Here is a 25,363-nt window from a genome sequence, read left to right on the forward strand (position 1 = left end):
TCTTCAACGGCAACAGCAACAACAAAAAAAAAACACTGTTTAATGGAGGGGAGGTGGCGCTCGCGGCACAGCTTTGCACACCATGCCCCTAAAACCCCTTCTAAAACACAGAGCAAGTGGCGTACGCCACAATGCTAACTCTGAGACAGGAGCCAGGCTGAACAAACTCAAGCACAGGTCACCAAGTTCAAGGCAAACTCAAGTCAGAGGTCATCAAAGGCCTGCACAAGCTCACAGCTCTTGTTTAACACTTGTGCTCAAGGGAAAGGAAACTTATTCACATCACGAGACCACGAGGCCATGAGACTCGGAATGACAAATCAGTCTACTTTGTTTCCTACATCATTGATTTACATTAAAATTTAAAATGCTGCCTCAGCTCCAGTATCGTTTTCTTCATCAGGGTGGGTGGATTGGTTTCAGCAGAGCTCGCACCAGATTGCTAGACTACTATTTCCATGAAGATGCACGCCAGCTGCTTTTTACTATTGACCTTCGTGAGCATAAAAACGAACAGATGTACCAAAATAAATAAATAAATAAATAATAATAATAATAAGTGGGGAATGATCAAGTTCTTCATAATCATCTCAGTCATCAGGACAAACGTACAACCATATACTGGGCTTTAATCACAATACTGTCATGGCGGCATGATTTAATAGGGTCTTATTTGTGCAAAAACCATCCATGTATTAAACCATGCCATGTTCTCAACGTACGACAGAGGAACTCATGCATGCGCACACTGCATACATGGGCTGCTTTCTTGAAAGAAAACAGAACACAATCATGCAAAACACCAGCTTCAAGCTCACAGTAAATAACAAAAGAATGCAATTCGGTACCATGGGGATATTTACCGACCAAGTGTAAGAACTAATCTCAAAAAACAGTGAGCAAAAAACTCAATACGTCTGACAAAACAAAGTGATGGCAAATGGACGAGGGGAGGGGTGCAGTGAACACTTTAAAAGTTTCCGGGTACCTGGAATAAAAAACAAACAGAAAAACAAAAACAGAAACACAGAGACAGGAAAACACACTGCAAATATATGCACCGAATACTATACACCTCCACATGTGGCAATGCACAAGCAGAACTTACTGTATAACAATAGCAAGCATAGCACCGCTTCACGAGGAGTGATACGATACCGTCACGTCAAAAACGTAGCATTCGGAAGCAAATTCAATAAAGGGACTGAGGAGCAAAGCTGAACGGGGTCTACCTCCCACTCCTTGGCCGAGGAGTCCGCTGCTGTCTGCTCGTCGCCGCCTTCAGATTCGTCGATTTTCTTGACCACTATGAAGCCGGGCTCCCGGCTCGTACTCCCCATTCCGTCTCCGAATGTCTCTGGACTCCACTGGATGAAGAACAAGTAGAGGTGGTCTGACCTGCAGGGATAGAAGGGCATGAGCAATGAACAAGAGGACAGTACATACCAATAAATAGATGACAAAATGTGCTTAACCCTTCCATTTACAGTCAAAAAAATCTCTATTTCTGCTTTTTACACCAAATTATGAATATTTTGAACAAAGAAACATATTAAAAGGAATATATGTCAAACTTCAGACACTTTTTATAGTTATTCTGATGAAAAAAACAATAATAACTGTTTCCATAGCGATACGAATACATTCTGAATGTGTGAACATGCTCAATAAAGGCAGCATGGAGCTTCTTTTACTCTGTGATAGGAAAAACAGTGGCACACAGAAAGCTTGAATTTCACACTCTCATCCATTTTACTACAATTGACGTTGACATGTATGCACACCAGCTACTCTGGGTAGGACTGAACGATTTGGGCAAAATATCGAATTGCGATTTTTCCGACTGATATTGCGACTGCAATTTAAACTGCGATTTTTATAAAGTGAGATTCAGGCCTGATTTGTTTTTTGGCAATAAAACCAGAATATCCACCTTTTTTGGCTTGAGGCTCGACCACTGAATGTAGTGTGTCGAACTGCCAGTAAGTTGTGGATGTGATGTCACAACACATGGAGGTTTGGTGGCCTCTGATTGGTCTAACACATCTACAGACATTTCACAAACTCTTATTAGGTTCAATTTCCCCTCTTAAAACTTAGAACAACGTTTCTGCTAATGTACACGCTTAATAAAGATGGTTTTACAAGGGTTCTCTAGTAAAGACAACAGTCTTATATAGAACTATGAACACTCAACAACCCATGTGCATGCTTAAAAAGTTCTTTGCATGGCAAAATGGTTCTTTAGATTCATGAAGAGTGTGTTGTATATGGTTTAAAATAGAACCCTTTTCAAAAAGGTGCTATATAGAACCATATACAACACACTCTCCATAAAGCTTTTCATCATAACAATAGCAGAACCCTTTTTTGGTGCTATATAGAACCACATGCAACACGTTCTCCATCAATCTGAAGAACGATTTTAAGCATGCAAATGGGTCATTGAGTGTTCATGGTTCTATATAGAATGTTTGTCTCTACTAAAGAACCATCTTTCTTAAGAGTGTAGTATATTATCTATATTATATATAAAATGCAGCTCTTCATCATCATCATCATCATCATCATCATCTTTAACCGCTTAATCCAGATAGGGTTGTGGTAGCAGTTGGGAGAGCAGAGAATCCCAGACTGCCCTGTCCCCAGCAACTTCCTCCAGCTCATTCCGGGGGACCCTGAGCCGCTCCCAGCCAACTTGGAGATATAATCCCTCTAGCGGGTCCTAGGGCGACCCCGGGGTCTCGACCCAGTAGGCCGTGCCTGGCAAACCCCCACCGGGAGGCGTCCAGGGGGCATCCTGATCAGGTGCCCAAACCACGTCAACTGGCTCCTCTCAGTGTGGATGAGTAGCGGCTCTACTCCGAGCTCCTCCCAGATGACTGAGCTCCTCACCCTATCAAGGAGAGTGTAGCTGCCACCCTGTGAAGGAAGCTCATTTTTGCTGCTTGTATTCACCATCTCATTATTTCGGTCATTACCCAAAGCTCATGACCACAGGTGATGGTCGGGATGCAGACCAACCGGTAAACAGAGAGCTTTGCCTTATGGCTCAGCTCCCTCTTCACCACTACAGTCCGGTACAGTGACCGCATTACTGCTGCCGCCTGTCCCAGCCTGCGGCCGATCTCACCATCCCTCTTCCCATCACTCGTGAATAAGACCCTGAGATACTTAAACTCCTCCACCTGGGCCAGGTCCTCTCACTTTACCAGGAGTGAGCATGCCATCCTTTTCAGGTGCTGATCCGCATTGCAGCTTATTAAATTGCGAATTTAATATAAAAACAATTCATCTTTTAACCCTAACTCTGGGAGCAGATTTTAAAGAGTTAGACATAGGTAATTTACTGGGTGCTTTAGATTTGTTTGAAAGAACAGTTCAAAATAAATCACTCCCTTTGGTGAAATATGAAGAGAAGAAAACAGAACAAAACACTCCAAACAGCTGACTTTCTCTAATCAGTACTAGCACTCAGGAAGTATGTGTTTGTTAACTTTCTTAATGCTTCAACATCATCTGATACCATGATGAATTGGAAAAATCCTGCATTTTATCAGTACCACCCAGGACTCACAGAGGAGGAAGAACACAATTTAGAAGAAAAGAAGCTTAATAACCTCAGCTTTGGCAAATGAGAAAAGCACAGCTCAAAAAGTTAGTTTGAAAGGGATTTCATGGGTGAAAGTCAGCTAATCCAATTAAAAAGACTTCCCTCTGGAGCAGCCAATGTTTTAAGTGATAACACCAAACTATAGTTGGAAAATACAGAGCAGAGCTGATGTAGGTACTACACACATTCTCAGTTACCAATATAAACGGTCAGCCACATCACTCAGTACACCTCCTTGTATCTACACTCACTGTCCATTTTATCGGCTCCACTTACCATATAAGTGCAGTTCTACCAATACACACTAGACCACCTGCATACTTTTACCCAGTTCTTCAGTGGTCAGGACCCCCACAGGACCCTCACAGAGCAGGTACTATTTGGGTGATGGATCATTCTCAGCACTGCTGTGACAATGATGTGGTGGTAGTGTGTTAGTGTATGTTGTGCTGGTCTAAGTGGATCAGACACAGCAGTGCTGCTGGAGTTTTTAGGCACCACTCACTGTCCACTCTATCAGACACATCTATCTTGTTTAGATGTAAAGTCAGAGACAGGAGCTCATCTGTTTTTGCATGGTTTGTGCTGGTCATCCTCTAGTCCTTCATCAGTGGTCACAAGATGCTGCTCTTGGCTGAATATATTGGTTGGTGGACTATTCTCAGTCTAGCAGTGACACTGAGGCCCTTAAAAACTCCTCATACTCCCTTCAAGCCAGTTCAAAATGCAATAACGCCACCACCATGTCGGTGGCCAAACCTCATCATTTGGCTGGTTTAGTGCTTTAACTTTGTGTTATAGGCAACAATCTACCAGCTGACCTTCAGAATGACAACTTACAGTTGCACAACTTACACCTGCATTTATCTGAATAACATTAAAACACGTTGCCACTTAGATGTCACTGTTTCACTTAATGCGAGACCAACAGCAGCTGCTTGACATTCTGTGCAGTTCTATGTTGTGCGCTCAGTCAAAAGCTTACAGCCGTCTGCAAACACACCCAGTCAAATTATATGTTTGGTTGATTTTCCAACTTAAATATGACATTTTCTGCACATTGCAGTGCAGAACGTCTATTTATTTGTGTAAAATCTGACAAAAATAAAACATGAAATGTAAAATGTGCCATAACTTTTGCACACACTGATGTTTTATTTTTTTTCAATGTGTTAAATTCATATGTTAAAAAATAACTAACTGCGCATCAAAATGTGCAGAAGTGTGTTCTCTGTAGAGGATCTGTTCAATAATTTTCACTTCAAACTTATTTACACTCCAAAATCAACAAAGCGTTATTTGACCAAGGCGGCAAAACTTCTGCAACTTTTGCATAAAATAACAACATAATTTATTATTCAAACACCTAATTAAATACAGTAATACTGAGTCTGAATATTCAGGTAGCTGAATAACTGCGCCTATACTTAGTAACTAAAGCACAGGCCTGGTTGTAGCAGCAGGTGACCTGCACAGGTTAAAGCACAGGCAAAATCTGAGTGTGCACAGTTGCAGCAGGTCCTGGCAGCTTGCTGACGGGCTGCGAGAGAGCTGAGTGTGTTCTCTTCGCTGTGCACTCTCACTATTGTCAGGATACTTTATACCATCTTCCGGGTCGCCACCCAACTGGGTCGCGTCTCAGAGAAACAGGCTGCCAAAGCCTCGGAAAATACAGTAGGACAGCCACTGAGCCTGCAGCTTCACACTAGTACATCTACAACACACACTGAGGTCATCTTGTCTGCAGTGCTTAAAGACTAGGTGTGGTTAATATGGCCAACATCTTCTCACAATATATTTTTCACTCCATTCAATACTGATAATTGATAATGATAATTATGTTACGCCTGATGACCAATTTTACATCTGAATAGTTTTGAACCAAGAAGAATATTAGCAAATAATATTTTTGTATAATACGGATAAGAATATATATGGAAATAGCTGGCTAACTCTATGAACAGTACAGCGGTCGGCAACCCAAATGTTAAGAAGAGCCATTTTGTCAAGTTTAAACAAAAATCAAACCACTTTGGGAGCCTCAACATTTCATGTCCATTTAACTGAAGTGATGAAAGTTTTTCCCTTTTCACCCTTAATGATGCCAGAAGCACCAGAACGTGGTTAATTATGTAGCTAACTGCTGCACCATTTAAAGTGGAACGTGAAAATTTGAACAAGAAGCTGGCGAATGAGACTCTGACTTCAGCTTCGCAACTTTTTAGTGTTTGACCGTTTCCTGTTGCAGATTAAACGTATCAGGAAACCAGCTGGAGTGATTATAAATGCAAATAAGTCCAAATTACCTATGTTTGTCTTAAATCTCTCCCTTTGCCTTTTCGTTAGCTACTAGCTAGGCGAGATTGTTTTCTGTGTTGCTATGGTGACCAGCAGTCTGTGCACTTATCTTCAGGGTTAAAGGGTGAATTAGCAGTTCTACATTAACTCCAGCGTTTAAGACCATTTATTGTTAAACTGTGTTGAACGATCAGCAGAGCTTTATTTTACTGTAAAGGAGGATTATTTTATTTTTACTTACAAATCTAATTCTGCTGTGGAGCCGCACAGGACAGTAAATTGTAAAAAAGTAAAAAAAAGACAGTAAAAAAGAGTCACATGCGGCTGCAGAGCTGTGTTGCCGACCAATGGCCTATTACAAGCTAGACTTAGTCCTCCACATTTTATGAGTAAAAAGCTCACATTACTGCTTATTGTACTGAAGAAGCTGTTCAAAATTTGATATCTGGCCCCTTACAATGGGCAGAGGAGCAGAATGGCGCTTCTTTGCGAGTTGGCACCAAGACTTCAACATGGTAATATGAAAAGGGACTGTGGGGGGCCACTCTGAGAACTTGGGCGTCTTCTGCTTTAAGCTTTTAGGCAGGACCCCTCCCCCTGTTTAGGAACAGATAAAAACTAATATAGGAATAATGAGATGTGTTAGTGAGGTGCAAAAACTTCTTGGGAAGGAAGAGGAGCTTTAAGCAAAAAAAAAAACCTACTGTTTTTTTCATAACACTATTTAACGGTATCAAAAGATGAGTTGATTTCAATGATTATTATCATTTTGTGGCCCAGACCTGCCTAATCTACAGTAAAGGATCTCCTACTTGTATTTTATATTATGTCCGTTCTGAACAGACACTGATACCCACAGATAGAAAGTGAGTCAGAATACGGGGGAAAGAACGGAGTGACTAGCCCACAGACAGACGAGGAACACTGGGTGCTTGTATTATATGAAAGGAAGTGATTCATAGCGCGTCTTTTCCATGACGAGAGACAAAGGCGGTGTTGTAGTGGCTCTAGCATGCAGAACTGATAGCAAGGCTTTGCTAAATTATTTCTGGTTTAAAATTAACTGGCTTTAACTGAATTACGCTGTTTGTGTGCTTCGGCTTAATTTGCTAGAGAAACACATTTCATGCTTTCTTAGAGGTTCTCAGAGGCCTCCTTGTATCACAGCTGTTAAGAGCTGAGACTTAGAAAAACTTATCTAATGGAAACTCAAAAGCTTTCAGTAATCAGCAAAAGTGGATAAATAAAGAAACAAGTCAACAGCTGTGCAAGTCTAATCAATCCTAATGTGGTGAACTGATGTAGAGCTTTCAGGCCTAAGTCCTAAAAACTGCTACTGTAGCTGCAAAAAGCGGTCAAAATATCATTGTGATTGTGTTTCCACATTTTGAAATGGCCACGTTATATATTAAAAAACACTGGTGAAAACTTTGTCACATGGTAAAATATTGAAAATTCAATTTTCTGTTTAATTAAATAATTAAGGTGAAAGCAAAGTCGTTCAGAGTGCTTTGATATGAAATTCTCTGAGTCAGAATTGTTCACAGTGGTGGTGATGGGAACCAGACGTCTGAAGACTTTAATGCACCTAGAAGTTCCCTTGAAGAAAGCTACAAATACGCTACCTGGTATTTCTGACAATGTCGCTGTCGGAACAAAACCTCTCATCTCTAAAATGGTAGCTTTACAGGAGAAGAAGAAACATTGATAACTTTCAATGAAACTTGATGCAGATTTTATACGGTTACAAAACCGCAGAAAGTATGTGAGCTCGTAAGCTCGCGAAGGCGCTTTCGGCTTCACACAACCCTCAAAATTTTCATTTCGCAAGACGTACGCCGAGGCCTTACGTTTCTCTTCAGTGAACCTTTTCACATCAAAACACTCTTTGACTTTGCTCCCATCCCAGCAACAGAACTACGCTAATGTTAAAAACTGGAAATCCTCTTTTAAGTCAGGTCTGCAAAATGAATTAGACTATATGAAGATGGAAACACCAACAGAAACCAATAACTGGGGCTGGTCAGGATGCTCACAGAACAAAACAAAAATATCATGATAATGATGAACAAACGTTATATTGTGCAGCCTTTCTGATACTTTTATGAGGGTCTTTCTCATGACTAAGTATTGCTATAACTACACATGTATATCTACACCTAACCTCATACTTAACCTCAGGAAATCTCTGGGCTCTTCCAGTTTGTCACGCGAAGGCTGCTTTTCGTGGAAAGAGTAAAAGAGATCACGCACATGAGTGTGTGCGCTTGCTTTGGGCCCAGCCAGTCTGTGCTCTGCGGAGTGGATGAATAAATGATGGGTCTGTAGGGAGCTAAAAGCAAGGCCGGCTCCACTCACCTTTCCTGGGGCACTGAGAACCAGTACTCATGCTTGCGGTCGCGCTGGGCATATTGCTGCATGGAGGCGCTGGCATTGGACACAAATGTCTTCTTCATGGCCTTGCCCACCCGCAGGCACAGGAACTTATGAGACCTGGACATCCGCCTCTCCCTGGACGCAGCCGGACCTGAGACACAGAGGGGGAGATGATGACTCAATGTGGAACATGTGATTTCAGTACTCACAACGTTCCCACCTGACACATCTATAAAGCTTCTCCACAGCATATTTAGAAACGCAGGAATAAAGATATCGGACGCATACACTTTCAACAAAGCAGGAAAGACCATTTTCCCCTCATTGACAGGGGCTTATCTGGGGCCTTGAGTAATTTTTTTGTATGAGATTTTTTAACTCCCACCCACCAACACACAAACACCAATACGCATGTCCTTTCATATCTGTGACAGCTGACTGGCTGTGTTTATGCAAAATGTCAGATGTGATGCTGACTGGTGGCTACATTGGATGCATTTGACTTGGAAGTTAGAGCAGAATATAAGCCAAGAAAAGGAAAGAGAGAATGGTAAGCAACGTTCATCCTCCCATCTGAACAGTTCTGCAGTGTTTTATTTGGGAAAAGGGGTCTATTTGTCCCTCAGCAAACAAACCTCAGTTGTATTGGTGATGTTAATGGTTTTATTGGGCATACTCAACCACACACCAGCAGACCGGACAGAGGACCAATCAAGATAAGTTCAGGATATGTTCACTTTTTACATTCAATCTTACTTCACTTGTATAGTTTTAATGATTGAAAACTTTCCAAACATCAGTTTTGATAAATGTAGTGGTTTTATTGTGTTTGGTGTTAGTCTTACTCTTCACAAACTAAAATGTAGGAGGTGAAATGTGACTTGGCTAGTAAGTTAGCTGAGGTGAACAAGACAATGAGAATTTGATTTGGTCCAATGCGGACCTGGACCTATAACCGATAAACTATGAAGGATTATTTAATTTTGACAGGGTGGTCCTATTTTTAATCGGCGTAGCTTTTCTAGCTTTTATGGCACCATTTTAGCGGCCCGGGAAACTCACAGACCAATCGCATGCGTTGTAAATATCACCAATGATGCTACTCATCCAATCAGATCTGTGCATTACAATGAGCACTGACACTCGAGTGAGTGACGCACACACAGGGGAGGGACGAGGCGAGAAACAGCAGTCGGAGCAGAAAGTGAGTCAGAGGGAAGTTATTGCACATGACGCGCTCTAAAAGTGAGAAAACAGACAATAAATGTTGTTGAAATATGACTGAATTGGACTTTATTTGATTTGATATTCAGTTGTTGACTGTATAAGATGTTGATATACCTACTAGGCTACAGTAAACAGTATATGGCACTGAATCATGATGCAGGTTAGACGTTATGATGTTCATGACCTATTTTCTCTAACTAGACCTTACTGAATTTTAATTAAAGACCCCTGATTTAAGGGGTCTGGTTCTGGGTTTAAGTTAGTGCAGTAATGGAGAGATGATGAATGGCAAAGCTAGAAGTCGCTGACCGGTGGCGGTGGTGTGTGCACCTTCAAGAAAAACAAAAGTTTCCAGTTTTTAGATGCTGCGTGTCGTTCAGAGTGAACTGTTTGTTAGCCATGTGACCTTCTGTTTTCATGCTTACTAAAGCCTATTTAATTTGTTCACATCAGTCAGAAGGGAACTCAGTCGTGTTGTAAACAGCTGCCCATCCTCAGGGTCTAATGCTGTTGCTTCATTGGCCTTGATCTGGACCCACTGCTCGCCAGCCTTCTGGACCGGTTTGACCACCATGGACCTTCTCGCTGTAAAACGCTGTGCAAACTTCACCTGCAAGAACTGACCCTTCTGATGATGATGCTGCTGCTGCGGCTGCACAGAAGTCCAAATATCTAATTATAATCATTGCTTCACCTGTTTTTCCCCGTTTCTGTATTTTAATAGTTTATACTAAAACTGTTTGCTATCTGGTGTCAACCAGAGGAAGATGGGTTCCCCTTCTGAGTCTTGGTTCCTCTCAAGGTTTCTTCCTCTTCCTCTTAGGGAGTTTTTCCTTGCCACTGTCGCCATTGGCGACGCTCAAGAGGGTTTGGACCCAGACTTTTCTGTAAAGCTGCTTTGTGATAACACCTGTTGTAAAAAGCTCTATATAAACTTTGACTGATTTTAACTAGACCCAGAGACGCCATGACCACTTGTAGCCCCAGGCTAAAGCACCCCTGCTTATCTCAAATGCTCTTCATTAGCCAAGAGGATTTCCTACAGTGTGATCTATAAAAATGCACTAAAGTATACTGCATAGCAGCAGCAGCCTCCTCTAATTTTACCCAGCTGTGACCATTTTTAACTCACATTTTGACCATTTTTAACTAAATTTTGTCAATTTTTATAGATAACAGTATGTCATGCATTTCATAACCACATAATCAAGTCTAATTGAGGGAACTTAACAACCCAAAACAGTTTGAAGTAAGGATGGGCAACTTCACTTAAATTTGATATTCAAATTTGTGTTTTGTTTGCATTCTACCTCTTTATCTGTTATCTTTTGGAAGGAATTCTGTAAGAAGCACTTCAGTGGCAAATACTTGAACGATCTTGCCATGATTCGAATTCTAAACAGATGTGTGGGTGTGGCTTCTGCATGCCAAACTGTATAATTCATTTTATAAGCAGTTTTTACTGTTTGATTAGCCACTAGCATAATGCTTCACTATGGGAACCTGTAGTGTTGTCAGTGCCAAGTTAGCGGTGCTGTATAATCATGTGTGATGCCTATATTAGCTTATATTTACTGTGACTCTCCTGTAAAGGTCTGAATTTAAAGCCTGTTTTTTTGACACTGAACTAGCTTTTTAGCCCATTAGCTGCCTGCTGACCTTGTCTTGTAAAGGCAGAATACAGTCCAGCTACAGAGATTATACAGTGTAAACTGGTTAAAGAGACTCTGCGACAGCAACCAATGATGTTCATCTGCAGTTCTTCATTTGGTTCATTTTATAGACAAGGATTTCAGCAATAACAGATCTCGTGCTGTGAATTCATGCTGTACTCAACTACTTTGGCTGGTGTCCACTAAACTCTGGGCACAACAAAATGACTCAGCATACAGTGTGAGGCAGACTCAGGAAAGCAAATGAAGACTTTAGATTTACTAATAGATGCATGAGTTCTAGTGATTAGACCCTTAAGCAGTTTTTTAAATCAGTATTTCATCTAACACAGTGTCATTACTCATAAAATCTGACAAGAGTTCTTCTTTAAGGCTAAGGCACACTGGACACATTAGGCTGAAGATACGCAGCATCCAAAAGTGAATTTAAAACGCTACAGTAGGTGACGTGTCTTGACATTTCCGCAGAGAAAGATATTCAATGTAAAGTCTTTAAGATAAACAGACTAATGCTATTCCTCTTGTAGCTCAGACAATGTTTCTTAGCTTTGTACGTTTTAGCTGAGTCTGTTGAGTCTGTGAAGAGTTAGTAGCTGATTCCAAATGTGATAAATTCACTAAATGATGTTAAAAGTGTGTAACCGTATAAGTGGTGAGCCTGTCGTTAGGAGATTGTGAGTTCCATTGCCTGCGATGCCACAGCCATCTGTGGCTGGCAGTCCATGACAGCATAATTGTCCTCACGCTCTCTGGGTGGTCAGGACAGCCCTCCGTCAGAGGATAGTGACGCCTCTAAAGGTCTCAGCATACTTCTTGTGGAGACAACATTCGCCTGGCTTCAGTGAGAAACATGATGTAATTGCGGAGAAAACGAACAACCGCAGACGTTACGTGGAGGCTTCGTTCACTGTGTCGCCACAGCTTGGCCAACTCTGCGGACGAAGACGCTACACAACAAAGCCTGTGATTGGTCGGTGAAAAAGAGCCGTGCCATGACACAAAGATGGACGACTTTGAGGAGCCTCGTTTCGCAAGAAGTCCGCTGAGCACCTCGGCAAACACACCAATATTTCACGGTGATGCGCGTATTTGTTACATAAACAATGAATACCTCCTAAATGTAATTCGTTAAGTGTAACAAGCACCATAACATATAGGTTATCTTATATTTAGGTTCACAAGAGGACGAGGCTGAGGTTGGCTTTCTATTCACCAGCTTCTTGTTCGAATTTTCCCGTTCCACCTTAAATGGTGGCAGTGTTCTGGACTCGCACGTCGTCATAGTTAGAACTGTGACAGAATCTTTTCCATTAGTCACTGAACTTATCATAACATGTCATAGGGTCACCTGCATTAGCGGAGCATCAGCGACAGGCAAAAGGAAACCGCAAAAAGTATGCAAGCTTGTAAGCCTGCGAAGGTGCTTTCGGCTTCACACAACCCCCGAGAACTTTGTTTCGCAAGAAGTTTGCTGAGGCCTTAACACTGATGTCTGTTTGCCGACATAACAGAATTGGCAGTTAGTCTTCTCCTCTGAGTGTGTTGAGCTGTCCAGTGATGGTGGCGCTCAACACATCTTGGTGGAAGCTGATGTTAGCCTTCACTCTCCCAGCTTGGTAGCACTGTGTGCTGGGCAGCACCTTATCCGGTGTGCGGTGGCCTTTTGAGAGAAGCTAATTTGCTTATCAAAAATTTTAATTTACAATTTTAGAATTTTAGAAAATTCTGACTCATCTTAGTTTGAGGGGAGTTGATGATTTAAGTACAGTTTGCACAACGCTAATGTATATGTGTATAAGCTATCAATACTTGTTAGCTACATCAGCCTCGTAGCTCTACACTCTCAGAAATAAAGATACTAAACTGTTACTGAGGTGGTTCCCTCAGGGATACATTTCAGTAGCATTAGTCAAGGAACATAACTGTACCATAATCCACTGAAATTATATTTTCTAAGTTGTCCTGACTCCACACACCCCGTCTCGTCTCCAGGACTTTTATTTTACTGTTCTGTTTTAAAACATTCGGTTATGAAAAGGTACTAATTTGTACTTTTCACCTGGAACTTATTTCAGGTTCACAACTAGACCTTAAAACCACTGTTGTACCTTTGAGGGAACATTTACATTGTTTGTACCTTGATGAACGAAAAATGTACCTGAACAGAACCTTTATTTCTGACAGTGTAGTGCAAAACTGAAGACCTCAAAGTTTTCCTCTAATCCAATACTGGCAAAGAAATCGCAAACCATACCATGAAAGACGCTGGATACATCTGCTTTGATAAACTTCACGCAATACATTAATAAACACACTGTAGCTGTAACACCGACAATGAACTGTCGCCCATTTCTTGACAACCTCCCTTAATGAGTGCATTACCACATTCTAAGTAGATTTCAAGCCCAAATTTGATCATCGCAGCCTGGATTAGCCATTAAGCAGAATAAGACGCTTCTGAGCTAAAGCCAGGAGTGATCTAAGGGATGGACGTTTTCATGCCGCTTTCCTTAATAGCTCATTAGAAGGTCAACTCTGCGGGAGACGTCTACCGAACGGCCACCCAGCAGTGCTGAGCCACACACAGAGGCAAAGAAACCTTAATCTACTTAGACACCACCACACTGGCAGAGCCCATTCATTTTCAGTGCCCTAATTAGGTATGTAGTTTCTCTGGTTTGTGCAGTTCAGTGTATGCTCATATTTGCAGGAGGGTCTTGGCTGAAGGAAATAAAACAACAAGAACCCCCCCACGAGCCTGAAATGAACAGCTCAGGATGAAAAGACCAGTCAGAGCTCTCATATTGAGAGATCAGGGCACAGTTGATAGCTCCTAGAGTGTTGGGGTCCATTGTATTAAGGTTAAGAGACCCTTTTTAGTCCCATAATGAGGAAATATTACCTCTGTATTTAACCCATCCATGCAGTGAAACACCACATACACATTAGTGAATGCACACACTAGGGGGCAGTGAGCACACCTGCCCGGAGTGGTGGGCAGCCCTATCCACAGCGCCAAGGGAGCAGTTGGGGGTTAGGTGTCTTGCTCAAGGGCACTTCAGTCACGTACTGTCGGCTCAGGGGGTCAAACCGGCGAACTTCCGGTCACAGAGCTGGATACCTAACCTCCAGCCCTCGAGTGCCCCCAGTAGTATTCAGGCCCTCAGAACGATAAGATATATAAGTAAAAATGCCACTGATCCACACCTCAGGAATACTGATACAGAATATCTGTCTGTGCCAGACTGGATGCCAATATACCTATCTTAGAAAACTCACAAAATGTAGAAATTGGGCTTAATCTACTGGCACTAGCATCATGAATAATGAACTGTAATTATGAATGTATTTAATATTTATTTGTAATTTTTTAGTTTTGTGGATCACACACAATCATTCTATTTAAGGCACCTGTTAATATTTTGCTGGGTAACTGGGCCTTAAAAAACAATGTTTGTGGTGGGCTAAAACAATATACAAATAAAGGATATAAGATTTTGATCGAGTATAGTAACATGTATAGTATTCAAATACTTAAAGTACATTTTATAAAGGGAAAAAGTATATTATAAGTTAAAATAAGCTATCTACAAAACACAAAAACATTTGCTCTCTCATTAGGTGAGGGGGTGGGGTTAGGGAAACTTTCCGGCGAGCCCACTCAAACATCCTCAAAGGCCAACTTTGGCTTGCAGGCCACATTTTGGGAAGTCCTGCATTAAACACTTCAGATATCTGGTTCTTGTCGCCACTGAATGGAGCATTTTACATCAAACCACTCTGAGTGACTTTCTTTACAGTTAAACTTTTAAAATTTGCCCTTTAAACGGTCTGGCCAAAGCCATAAATGCTGCATGCTTAAATGTTGGGCTTAAATAAGAATCTATGCAAATTAAACTTAGTCGGTCATATTTTGTTCTTCTTTTTAAATTAACAAGTGGAATAATAACAAAATGAATCATAACTGAAAAACATTAAAGCAGTACTATGTAAGATTTGGGGACATGGAGACCTCTCTGGTGGAAATGTGTAATTGCATGCAACCTGCGGAAGAACATTTTGTTACATTGTTTTGCTTCAGACCCCTTTCCCGGGGGGATGAACGACCTTATTTTTGAGTCTGTGCGTGTGACGCTTAAGCAATAGAACATGAGAGGGACTGTGTTATCGCGAAATAACATCACGGCTGTGATTTGGTCGCCGTAGATCATCACAGCCGCGATGTTAAAGCAATAACACATGACCTCAAGTGTTCTACTGCTTTTATACAACAGTTAAATAAATAAAGTAATAAATTAATAAACTGGGCCGTGAACGCGGCGTTTAATATGTTTTAATGTTCGCAGTTCCTTCTGCCAAATTATAGTTCCTTAACAAGCAGCTTATTGGTATGTCAGAGTAACGAGCTCCGCTCACTCGCTGCTCAGCCGGCAGTTCGTTCTCCAGCTCCACACAGACCGACTGACAGTTTGGGAATTTAGTGTCGTCTCATCTTCAGAGTCTGACCAAATCGGCTGTCGGTCAAATGTGATCTTAAAAGTGTCCATTTTCTGTTTGTGGCAAAGTAAGAAGTAAAAACGTTTAAATGGCTTGAGCGTCTCCTACAGCTGTCAGAGTCGATGCTTAGCAACGGCGTCTCAGCGGAGTTGGATAAATCATTAGCATCAATTATTCAATTATTGGATAAATCTTAGCATTGCTCTGATGCTGATACATTTCTTTTAAACAATTATCTGCCATACTGATGCGCTTCTAATACCACTGTGCATTGCTTACTTTTCAGGATGGTGTAAAATCCATCATGACCTCCAACTGAACAGCTGAATTAGTGGAGAGCTGACGTTCCCTTGCATTAAAATCCAGAGCAATATTCGTGTGATTTACTCCGTGAGTAGCCTTAACGTGCACCTGCATAACCAGCCCAGTGCGGCACCACTCAACATCTCGGTTTGTCTCTCCATAGAACTTAAAGGGCAGAAGATATATTAGTCTCTCAGTAGATACAACAGAAGTGCGCACCAATCAAGACCAGAGCAGTAAAAAAGGAAAGAGAGAAAATGCATTGCCTAAATAGCCTTTGGCACTGTGTGCGTCAGATGGCTCTTAATACTGGTCTAAAGCCTTTCTTGTTTTCTCCCGGGCGCTGTGTGCGTGAGGCCGCGTGTGTGCGCGGCTGTCGTGTTTGATAGGTTCGAGCTTATCGCGCCGTGAGTGAGTGCGGGGCCCGGCCTGGCAGAGCAGGATCAAAGCTGTGTGTAAAAGCTGCGCTCCCTTAGGTGATAACAGGTGAGGCACATTTAAATGTTTCTTCCTCTTCTCTCTCCTTTCCATCCACAAAGCAGCTCCACACAAGGTTATCAGCAGCTCCCAGCAGCCTGGACCTCCAACAAAACACGAGAGGCTCGCTGTGACGGGCAGACTTCAGAGCACGGCGCTGTAATGCCTTCTGTTCTGCTTGTCCAGGCAATAAATGGGTTTCTAATTAATATACAAGGCTCAGACAGAGGTTCTGCTCTGGAACTCCTGACGGAGAGCTGGAATCAGGGTCCTGTCCAGCGCTCTAGTGATTCTTCAGTGATGGAAATGTTGTTTGTGGTAAATAAAGGTGGTTTTCTAAATAATGTTTCATCAAAGAAACAAAAATACTTCTACATTAATTAGAGCAGATTCAGAAATCAGAAAAAAACAAGACAAGACTCGCCACTCAAAAGTTTGGGAACACAAGCAGCACTGCAGTCAAAAATGATTCCGTTAACAGCACAAGGAACTTGTGTGACATGGCAGAAATACAGAATTCAGTTGTTGTGAGGTGGTCATATATCAAGTATTGTAAAATGGCCTCGAATGTGGCAGAGTTTAGGACCAGAACTATCCTTTTTATAAAGGTATGTGTTTCTTACCCTCGGCAGAGCCCAGCCTCTGACCGCCCTTAGCTGGCATGCTCTCCTTCTGCGCCTGCTGCACATTTTCCCTTTGTTCCTTGGCTTGTTGCATAGTGTGACTCTTCCACATCTTCCTCAGCTCCTCCACATCTGTCTCCGAGTCCTGGGTACCCTCTCGGGTGAGTCTGGCCCCGTCTGGGGCACTCTCCTGGCCGCCGGTCTCCTCTGCGGCCCCGGTGGTGGAGCTCTGGGAGGCTGTGCGGGATCCTTCACCCTGTGCCTGGCAGTGGGGTGGCTGCTGCTGCTGGTCCCTGCTGGTAGGTGTGCTTGGCTGCTCCTGGCTGGGCTGTTTGGAGCCCAGAGAGGTGCGGGGCTGGGCAGTGTCGCTGGCTGGCTCGCCAGAGCTACTGGCTGGCTCTCCTCCCTGTTCTCCTTCTGCTTTCTCGCCCTCCTTAGCCTTAGGCACCTCCTTTCTCTCCGGCTCCCCAACAGGGCCTTGGGCACTCTCGGCCACCGCTGGGGCATGGCTGACTGTCTGGACGGACTCAGAGGAGGCGCCCTGAGGACTTGTCCTCCTGACGGAGCTCCTCAGTAGACTGCTGCTCCTCGCGGATGGGCGACAGCTCCGACTCGGTAAAGACGTCCTCAGAGAGGGAGCCTTCTGTGCTGCGAGGGGCCGTGCTGGCGCTATCATAGCCCTCCCGCAGACGGAGATCTCCCTGCTGAGAGGGTCCTGAGAACAATGCATCCAAATCCCTGTACCAAAGACAGACAGATGGCAGTGTTTGGAAGGATGGGGATTAGCTATAAACAGTAAAACACACACAATAATAATTACTGGAACTTTTTTTATATCAAGAATGCATGATATATTAGCAGGACGGCTAATGAGCTTTGAACAACTGCTGTTTCAGTCCACTAGGTGGCCACCTTTCTTTTCTTTTGGGGGAAAGGAGCAGTCTAGCCATTCACTTGTGACAGCAAAAGCCAGTGTTGCAGCGTAGATCTGGTTCAGCTTTCTTAAATCAGATTTAATGCAGAGCAGCCAGAATAAACCTTCTGTTTTCTGAAGGGTTCAATACACAAGTTAGACCTCAAATTAAGCATAAAATAATATCTCATTACATTATTTTTGGCCTTATTTCCCAACCCTAAATAAGTACAATCTAATATTTCCAAAATGCACACCACTCTTAGGTACCATAACTTGTGACTGGCCTTATGGTGGGAAAAAAAACCTCACTTATTCTATAGAATTCATTCAGTCACGCTACTGTGACATTGCAATACTTGTACAGTACAATCAACATGGCAAGCATGACAACATATTCTAATGCCCAGTATCCTTTTCTCTCACCTATAGAACTAATGCTGCACCTGAGCATATGGCTGCCTCAAAACAAGAAGCAGAAGAAAAACATCAGGAGGCGTAACGACTGCTAAAATCATTAACTTCTTATTACAAAACAAAACGAGTGAGTAATCCAAATGTAGGCGGCTGGAAGCACGCTTCATTAACCTTGGAGTAAAAATCCATTTCCTGGACGATAAGGCTGAACGATGGATATCTGAAAGAATCGGACAGCAGCACGGCGCCTCATATTCTGCTCCTATGACTGAAGTTTATGCTAGACGAAATATGCATTTGTCACACTAAACCTTTGATCCACATAAGACTCCTTAAGATAAGACTCATTAATCATGTGTAATTAACTCTGATCTTTGCAATTCTGGCTTTTGCTCATAAAACACAAGGTAAATAAGTAAGAGTTATTCCTGGTCATTAGCCAGATTCCTAATACAGTTCCGGATATGCAGTCGTAGGCAGAAGTTGAAGCTGAACACCCCTGGTCAAATGACATGTTTTGCTGATTTTCTAAATGAAAATATATGAACACATCCTCTACAGAGAAAAAAACTAAATATGACATTTTCCTGAAAGCTTTTAGTGCCCTATTTCTATTTATTTGCTGAGTTTAACGTATGGAGAATTGGGGAAATAAAACATGGGTCATTCTACAGAAACGTCCATTTTTGTCCCTGGCGTTTACAGATATATTACACTTAAAAAACGTTAGGGTTACAGTTTATTTATATTTAAAAATTAAACAATAAGTTATTTTAACAATTACAGCTTCTTGAGCCTCAATTTAGCAATATTGGTTTTTAAATCAATTATCTAGAATTCCAGGCACCACAGAAGAGCTTGTCCTCACAGTCATGTGTGAAGGCTGAGGCCATATTTTGAGGTAAAAAAACACATTTTTCTGCAATTTTAACTGCAATAATCTATACATGACTATGAAATGTATGATTTAAATGACATAAAGAAAACAAAAGCCAAATAAATATTATAAAATATATAATGAAAGTTCCCCGGGAGTCGTGTCACTGGTGTTACCGCATAACAAAAAATCTCTTATTTTGAAATAAAAGTCACACTGATGACATCACTCGACTTCCTTTTACCTGTTTTCTGAGGATCTATGAAGAAAAGCACATGGTGAGTCCACTGTGTCTTTCAGTTGTCAGAGATTTTCTCATTTAGCTCATGATTTCATATGAAGCTTTTAGCTGAAGTCACTGGTGTGACCGACTTTATTCTTAGACAATTGTGAAAAAATTGAATACAAATGGATTAAATTACTATTTTAGTGGATGTTCCATGATTGACAACATGTGGTTTGATGCTCTGTAGCAGCCATTTTGTAAAATTCATTTTTCCATTAAAAATGTCTCTGGTGTTACCTTTCTTATGTGTAACACCAATGAGGATCAGTAACACCAGTGACTCCTATGGAGAGATAGAAAAGTGGACGTTTCTGTAGAATGACCACATGCAAAACATCTGCACAATTTTTGCTATGACAAATAACATCATGGCTGTCTTGGTCTGCTGCAACCAAATCATAGCCGTGATGTTATTTGTGATAACACACGACCTTGAGTATTCTACTTGTTCTACTGCTTTTATACAGCCGTTCTGCACTCTAAATAAAAAGCAAAGCAAAGAAGCCTCAAACATTGTGTCAAATAATGGCAGTTCATTCTACCAAAAAAGTAGCATCCAGTTGTGTTATAGAGCTGGATAGAGCTATAAAGCATTCACAATATCAGGTTCAGCTCAGCTTTTTTACTGCACTGCCAGATTAACCTGAATGTGGTTTTGCTCTAGTCAGTCTGTAAAGCTTTTCACAGACAGTATTGTTTGTCATTTTGACTTTTGTTCATTTCTGGCTTTTTCCAGTTTGTTAGGTTGTTACATCCTCACTGCCAACTGAAAAACCTGCTTAGGATCAATGACAGGTTCAGAATTTGATATAGGCAGTCTGCATGGCTAGGTGCTTGATTTTATACACCTGTGGCAATGGGACTGAATAGACCACCTGAATTCAATGATTAAGAGGTGTGTCCCAAAACCTCTGTCTATATAGTGTAGCTAAGTCCCCTTATAAATTAGTGACACCAAACAAAACAATACAAAAACCTGTAACTTCCAGCACAGTGACAATGTCTCTCTCTAAATTGTTTACTGGAAGGGTCATAGCGATCCCTTCTTTTCTCCACTTTAATGGATGAGTTTCTCCTTTGATTGCTCCATTGATTATAATGGGAGAGTGTTTTGCTGTTGTGACACACTCACATCACTTGCTGTTAAAATACTGTTATTGTGAAAATGTGCTCTTATTTATGGGTAAAATCCCTCTCAACCAATCAGATTGTGCCGTCAAAATTAACTGTTGAATAGACATCAATGGAGTGACCAAAAGTGATAAGCAAATCAAAACCATGTTTTTTTTTCAATGTTGTTTGCCTTATTGAAAGCCATTTTTGCTTTTCTATCAGGAATTAAGAAGCTCCAAATATGCTGAGATGTGATGGAGGTGGTGGCGATGGGAACGTCCCATAAATCAGAAGCTAAACTGCGTCATTTGCTTATTTACTCAACTAAGTAGGTTCACTGATAGAGATCCATGGTTGAAGAATAGTATTGACGTTATCATCACAGTCTAATTGCAAAACTGCATAACGATATAAGGAGTTAAATAAAGATGTTGGGTTGCCCTGTCACCACAGCACCCCCCCAGGGCTACGGGCCCCCCTTGTTCTGCCAGTAGTTACACCACTGTTATGAGGTAGTTCTCTTACGGGGGCACAGACTCGCGGATCTTGCTGTCGGTGATCTCCCGGTAGACGGCTGCAGACTGCACTTCTTCCAGGGGGCACATGATACCATACTCCTCACAGCCACGCTCCTGAACCAGGGGGTCTGTCCGGTGAGGGTCGAACATGATGTTGTTGGGGGTCACCAGCAACACCCCGCTTACTGCCCCCTAGTGGACAAAGAATTACAAGGTTTGAGGGTCTGTCGCTGACAAGGCAGCAATCGCACCTTCTTTGCAACACTGAACCTAATAAACGCTGACTTAAGTTGTGTTTCTCTGTGAGCAGCATTTGAGGCATAACACCTGAAAAACTTCTGATTCCAAGGGAGCCAATCAGCTCATTACTAAACGGATCAGGCAGTTCAGCTTTCCTGAGGGCACGGTACTCTGTGTTGAAAACAGCTGCTGAGCTCCCATGTTTACAGTAAAAATCCGGAAACACTGCCCGTTCGGCACTCTTGAGACCCAGAGAGATACAATGGTCTTATTAGCTTCTATCTTCCGAATTTCTCCAGTGGAAAAAACACTGCAGAGGAGAGGCTTTTACAAGAGAGTGAGTGCGAGTGCGGAGTGTGTAATTGGACCGGGCCGAGAGCGCTGACTCACTTTGCCATCTGTGATGTACTTGCAGTTGATTTTGAGGAACTTCTCCGTCAGCGCCTCCTCCTCCTCAGAGGTGGAGGAGACCACGCGGGAGGGCCGCAGAGCCGAGAAGGCCGGAGGGGCCGAGGACGGAGCCTCGGATCGGGGAGCTCCATCAGAGTCCTGAAAGAGAACAGAACAGTGGGAAGTAAAACAGGAGACAGGAACATCAATACAGGGCAGTGCCTCATCATAACAGGAAAGAATAACGAAAATATGTACTTGGTTTTCTCTTCAAGCCTCTTGTTAATCGTCTACTAAACATGTGCCTTGAATCTGAACAACTAAGACCCTATTGCTTTAAAGAGTCTGGACAAAACATAGAAAAATGGACAAAACTACATCACACCTAAAAACATGCAATTAATTAAACCTATGACAAAAACTATACCAAGAACAACATATATATATATTTAGCATAACAGAAACAGATATACAGGATATATAATACATATACCAAGAAAAATGTATCACTATACTTCAAGACATTTGAATTGATTTGACATGATTTGTATCTCAATATTTTGTTTTTTCGAGACATTTAAAAATACTATCAAACACTACGAAAACATCGATTTTTATTCAACGTGTTACACGTAGCACTGCACTAAATCAAATTAAACTGGACTAATTGTGCTGTCCTTATAATAAAACATCCAGCGTGCAGCGTTCTTTAAGTACTGAAGATACTCATGATACGCTCAGAAAAGCATCCTGTAATTTATCACAATATAGCATTGCCGTGTCTGATCCACTCAGACCAGCACAACACACACTAACACACCACCACGTCAGTGTTACTGCAGTGCTGAGAATGATCCACCACCCAAATAGTACCTGCTCTGTGAGGGTCCATGGGGGTCCTGACCACTGAAGAACAGGGTAAAAGGGGGCTAACAAAGTATGCAGAGAAACAGATGGACTACAGTCTGTAACTGTAGAACTACAAAGTGCACCTATATAGTAAGTGGAGCTGATAAAATGGACAATGAGCGTAGAAACAAGGAGGAGGTCATAATGTTATGCCTGATCGGTGTATATCGACCTACTGTCCAGCCCTTATTTGGTAAAGATACACAAAGATAAATTAGCCTCCAAGTAATCATATGAAGTAATCAGTACTACCAAGCCCAAATTTCTGATTTAACAGTCAGTGATGATCTACAGCTCATAATGTCAACATATCTGCATACGCTGCTACACTGGCTTTGACATGAATGTGCTCTCAAACTGTACACAGAATCCCAGTGCTTGCCTAGTGCGCCGAACATCCCACATGAATCCGTGTGACAGTGCTGGAAATAATGGAGGGAAGCAACAGGTGACTCAAGTCTGTACTGTTTATAGAGTCTCCTCCGTCAGCTTAATGTGACAGGAGTGGATGAATGAGCCAAAGGAAGCAGAAACAATATTTCCTGCCTTGTGAGGAGAGCAACTAGTGTATTTTTAATAAAGAGCACCAAATTTGTGAAGGAAAAAAAAAAAGTGATTTACGCTGCTGGTCTCTGCACCAGCGATCTACATACAATAAAACGTCACACAGTATACAAAAACATGTACTGGCTGAATCACCTCTGCAATACTGAGGCAGGTAGCAGTGACAGTGATAGGCATGGGGCTAAGATTAAAACAAACACTGACTAACATTAAATCAAACTTGAAGTTATTGGTGAAGTCTTGTCTTGCTGAAAGACCACTCTTTACATTTTTGCCATGTTTTTATTAGAAATGAGTCTGAATATTTGTTTAGTCATATAAAGTAGTCCTGAAAGGTTAAAAAATTGGACAGTAGTTAGGATTTTTGTTATGCTAGTCTCTAACAACACACATTCATCTAAGAACCATGAGCTGCCTGAACTCTATGCTCCACCAGAGGGCAGTGTAGAGTCTGCGTCTTGTTTGGATCAGAGTTTCTTATCTGTTTACTGTTATGTTAACAATCCTGTATAATTCAGTCATTTCATACTGATCGATTTTCTATACCGCAGTTTAGATTGATTTATTCTATGTTAATAAAAGAAAAGTTGTGCTAATTAAAATAAAGCAGAAATATACAAGATTCTGCTCTATTTCTAGGTCACTATTCAATTGAAAGCTAATCTGTGAAATTGACCATGTTGAAGCCTTTGTACAAAAATCTGCTTTCTTGGTCCTTCAAAGAAAGCAGCACAGAAAGCCTACTGCAGCCGGCTAAAGGCTACTGCACACAGGAAAATAAGCTCCACGCTGCACTAGCAGAGTACACTGTTCCTCATACTGACCAACTTCAAGCTCAAGCTCATTTCATATTCATTCAAAACATCATATTTGGTATCAGCGTTTCGAGCTAAATGGTGTGAGATGAAGGAAGACGTGGCTGCTAATGTTATTAGCTGAGATGAAAATCTACAATTAGCTACAGTTAACAAAATTAATTTGTCTGTTTATCTCAAAGACTTCAGATTCATGTCACCTAATATTGGGGGAGGACTGGAGATATTTAAATGTTTTTGAACAATTACTTCAAAATTGATATATCTAATATGACTGAAATATCATATTAGCTAACAAAATAAGTCAGAAGTGCTGGGTTGATACAGAATGTAAATTTAATCTAACGTAATTAATCCAGATATGAAGACAATCATGTTCCTGTATAAATGTGTAAATTATTCGTAATTGTGTAATTTATATGTAATAACAGTTAAACAATACTGCAAAAGGTTCAATTCAAGACTTATAATGTCAATTATATTATTTCATTTCTTAACCAGAAGAGGAAAGTTTGTGAACATACTTTAAATTGACTTGACAAAGTCATTACTATAAACTCCCAGGTGGTCGCTAATGTCTTGCTATAGTATACCAGGTGGCTGTTAAGGTGTTGCTACACCTTTGCTATGGTATCCCAGATAGTTGCTAAGATGTTACTAGGCGTTTGCTATAGTATCCCAGGTGGTTGCTAAGATGTTACTAGACATTTGCTACAGTGTCCCAGGTAGTTGCTTAAATGTTACTAGGCGTTATCTATGGTATCCCAGGTAGTTGCTAACATGTTACTAGACGTTTGCTATGGTATCCCAGGTAGTTGCTAAGGTGCTGCTAAGCCATTGCTATGTCTGTATGTAATATGTCTGTATGAGGGTCAGCCAACTTAACACGAGACAGATCGTAATGTAATGTAATGTACAGATAGATCCAGAGCCATTTTTCTGTTTGACTCTGTTTGATCATGTGAACGCATGTGCAAATGATTTTCATGGTGATGACAACGATGATGATAATTATATCTCTAGCATTCAACTGCTCTTGTTCTGGCCTCCCCAGCAGGCCTCATAAGAACCCTTATGAAAGTGAAGTATTGTAGCAGAGCTGTAACCTTTCAGCCCCTCTGTTCCCAGAACAGTTCATTCCAGCCGTTTCACTGAAAGAGAGCCGGGGCGAATGCTTATAAAGAATTAAAAACGGCCTCTTGAAACAGGGGTTAGATATTCGAGTGTTTTAAGC

The 25,363-nt window shown here is 41.6% G+C and overlaps 1 protein-coding gene across 1 annotated transcript in view; it reads right to left on the reverse strand.

Annotated features, from left to right (window-relative positions):
* Positions 1-25,363, reverse strand: part of oxr1a (oxidation resistance 1a) — a 305,279-nt gene that overhangs the window by 18,131 nt on the left and 261,785 nt on the right. Inside the window, 6 exon segments of the mRNA XM_036558930.1 lie at positions 1,233-1,398; positions 8,270-8,438; positions 17,088-17,626; positions 17,628-17,825; positions 21,219-21,403; positions 21,842-22,000. Of these exon segments, the coding sequence (XP_036414823.1) occupies positions 1,233-1,398; positions 8,270-8,438; positions 17,088-17,626; positions 17,628-17,825; positions 21,219-21,403; positions 21,842-22,000 (1,416 nt within the window).

This window comes from Colossoma macropomum, unplaced genomic scaffold, assembly GCF_904425465.1.
Source record: "Colossoma macropomum unplaced genomic scaffold, Colossoma_macropomum, whole genome shotgun sequence".
NCBI lineage: Eukaryota > Metazoa > Chordata > Actinopteri > Characiformes > Serrasalmidae > Colossoma > Colossoma macropomum.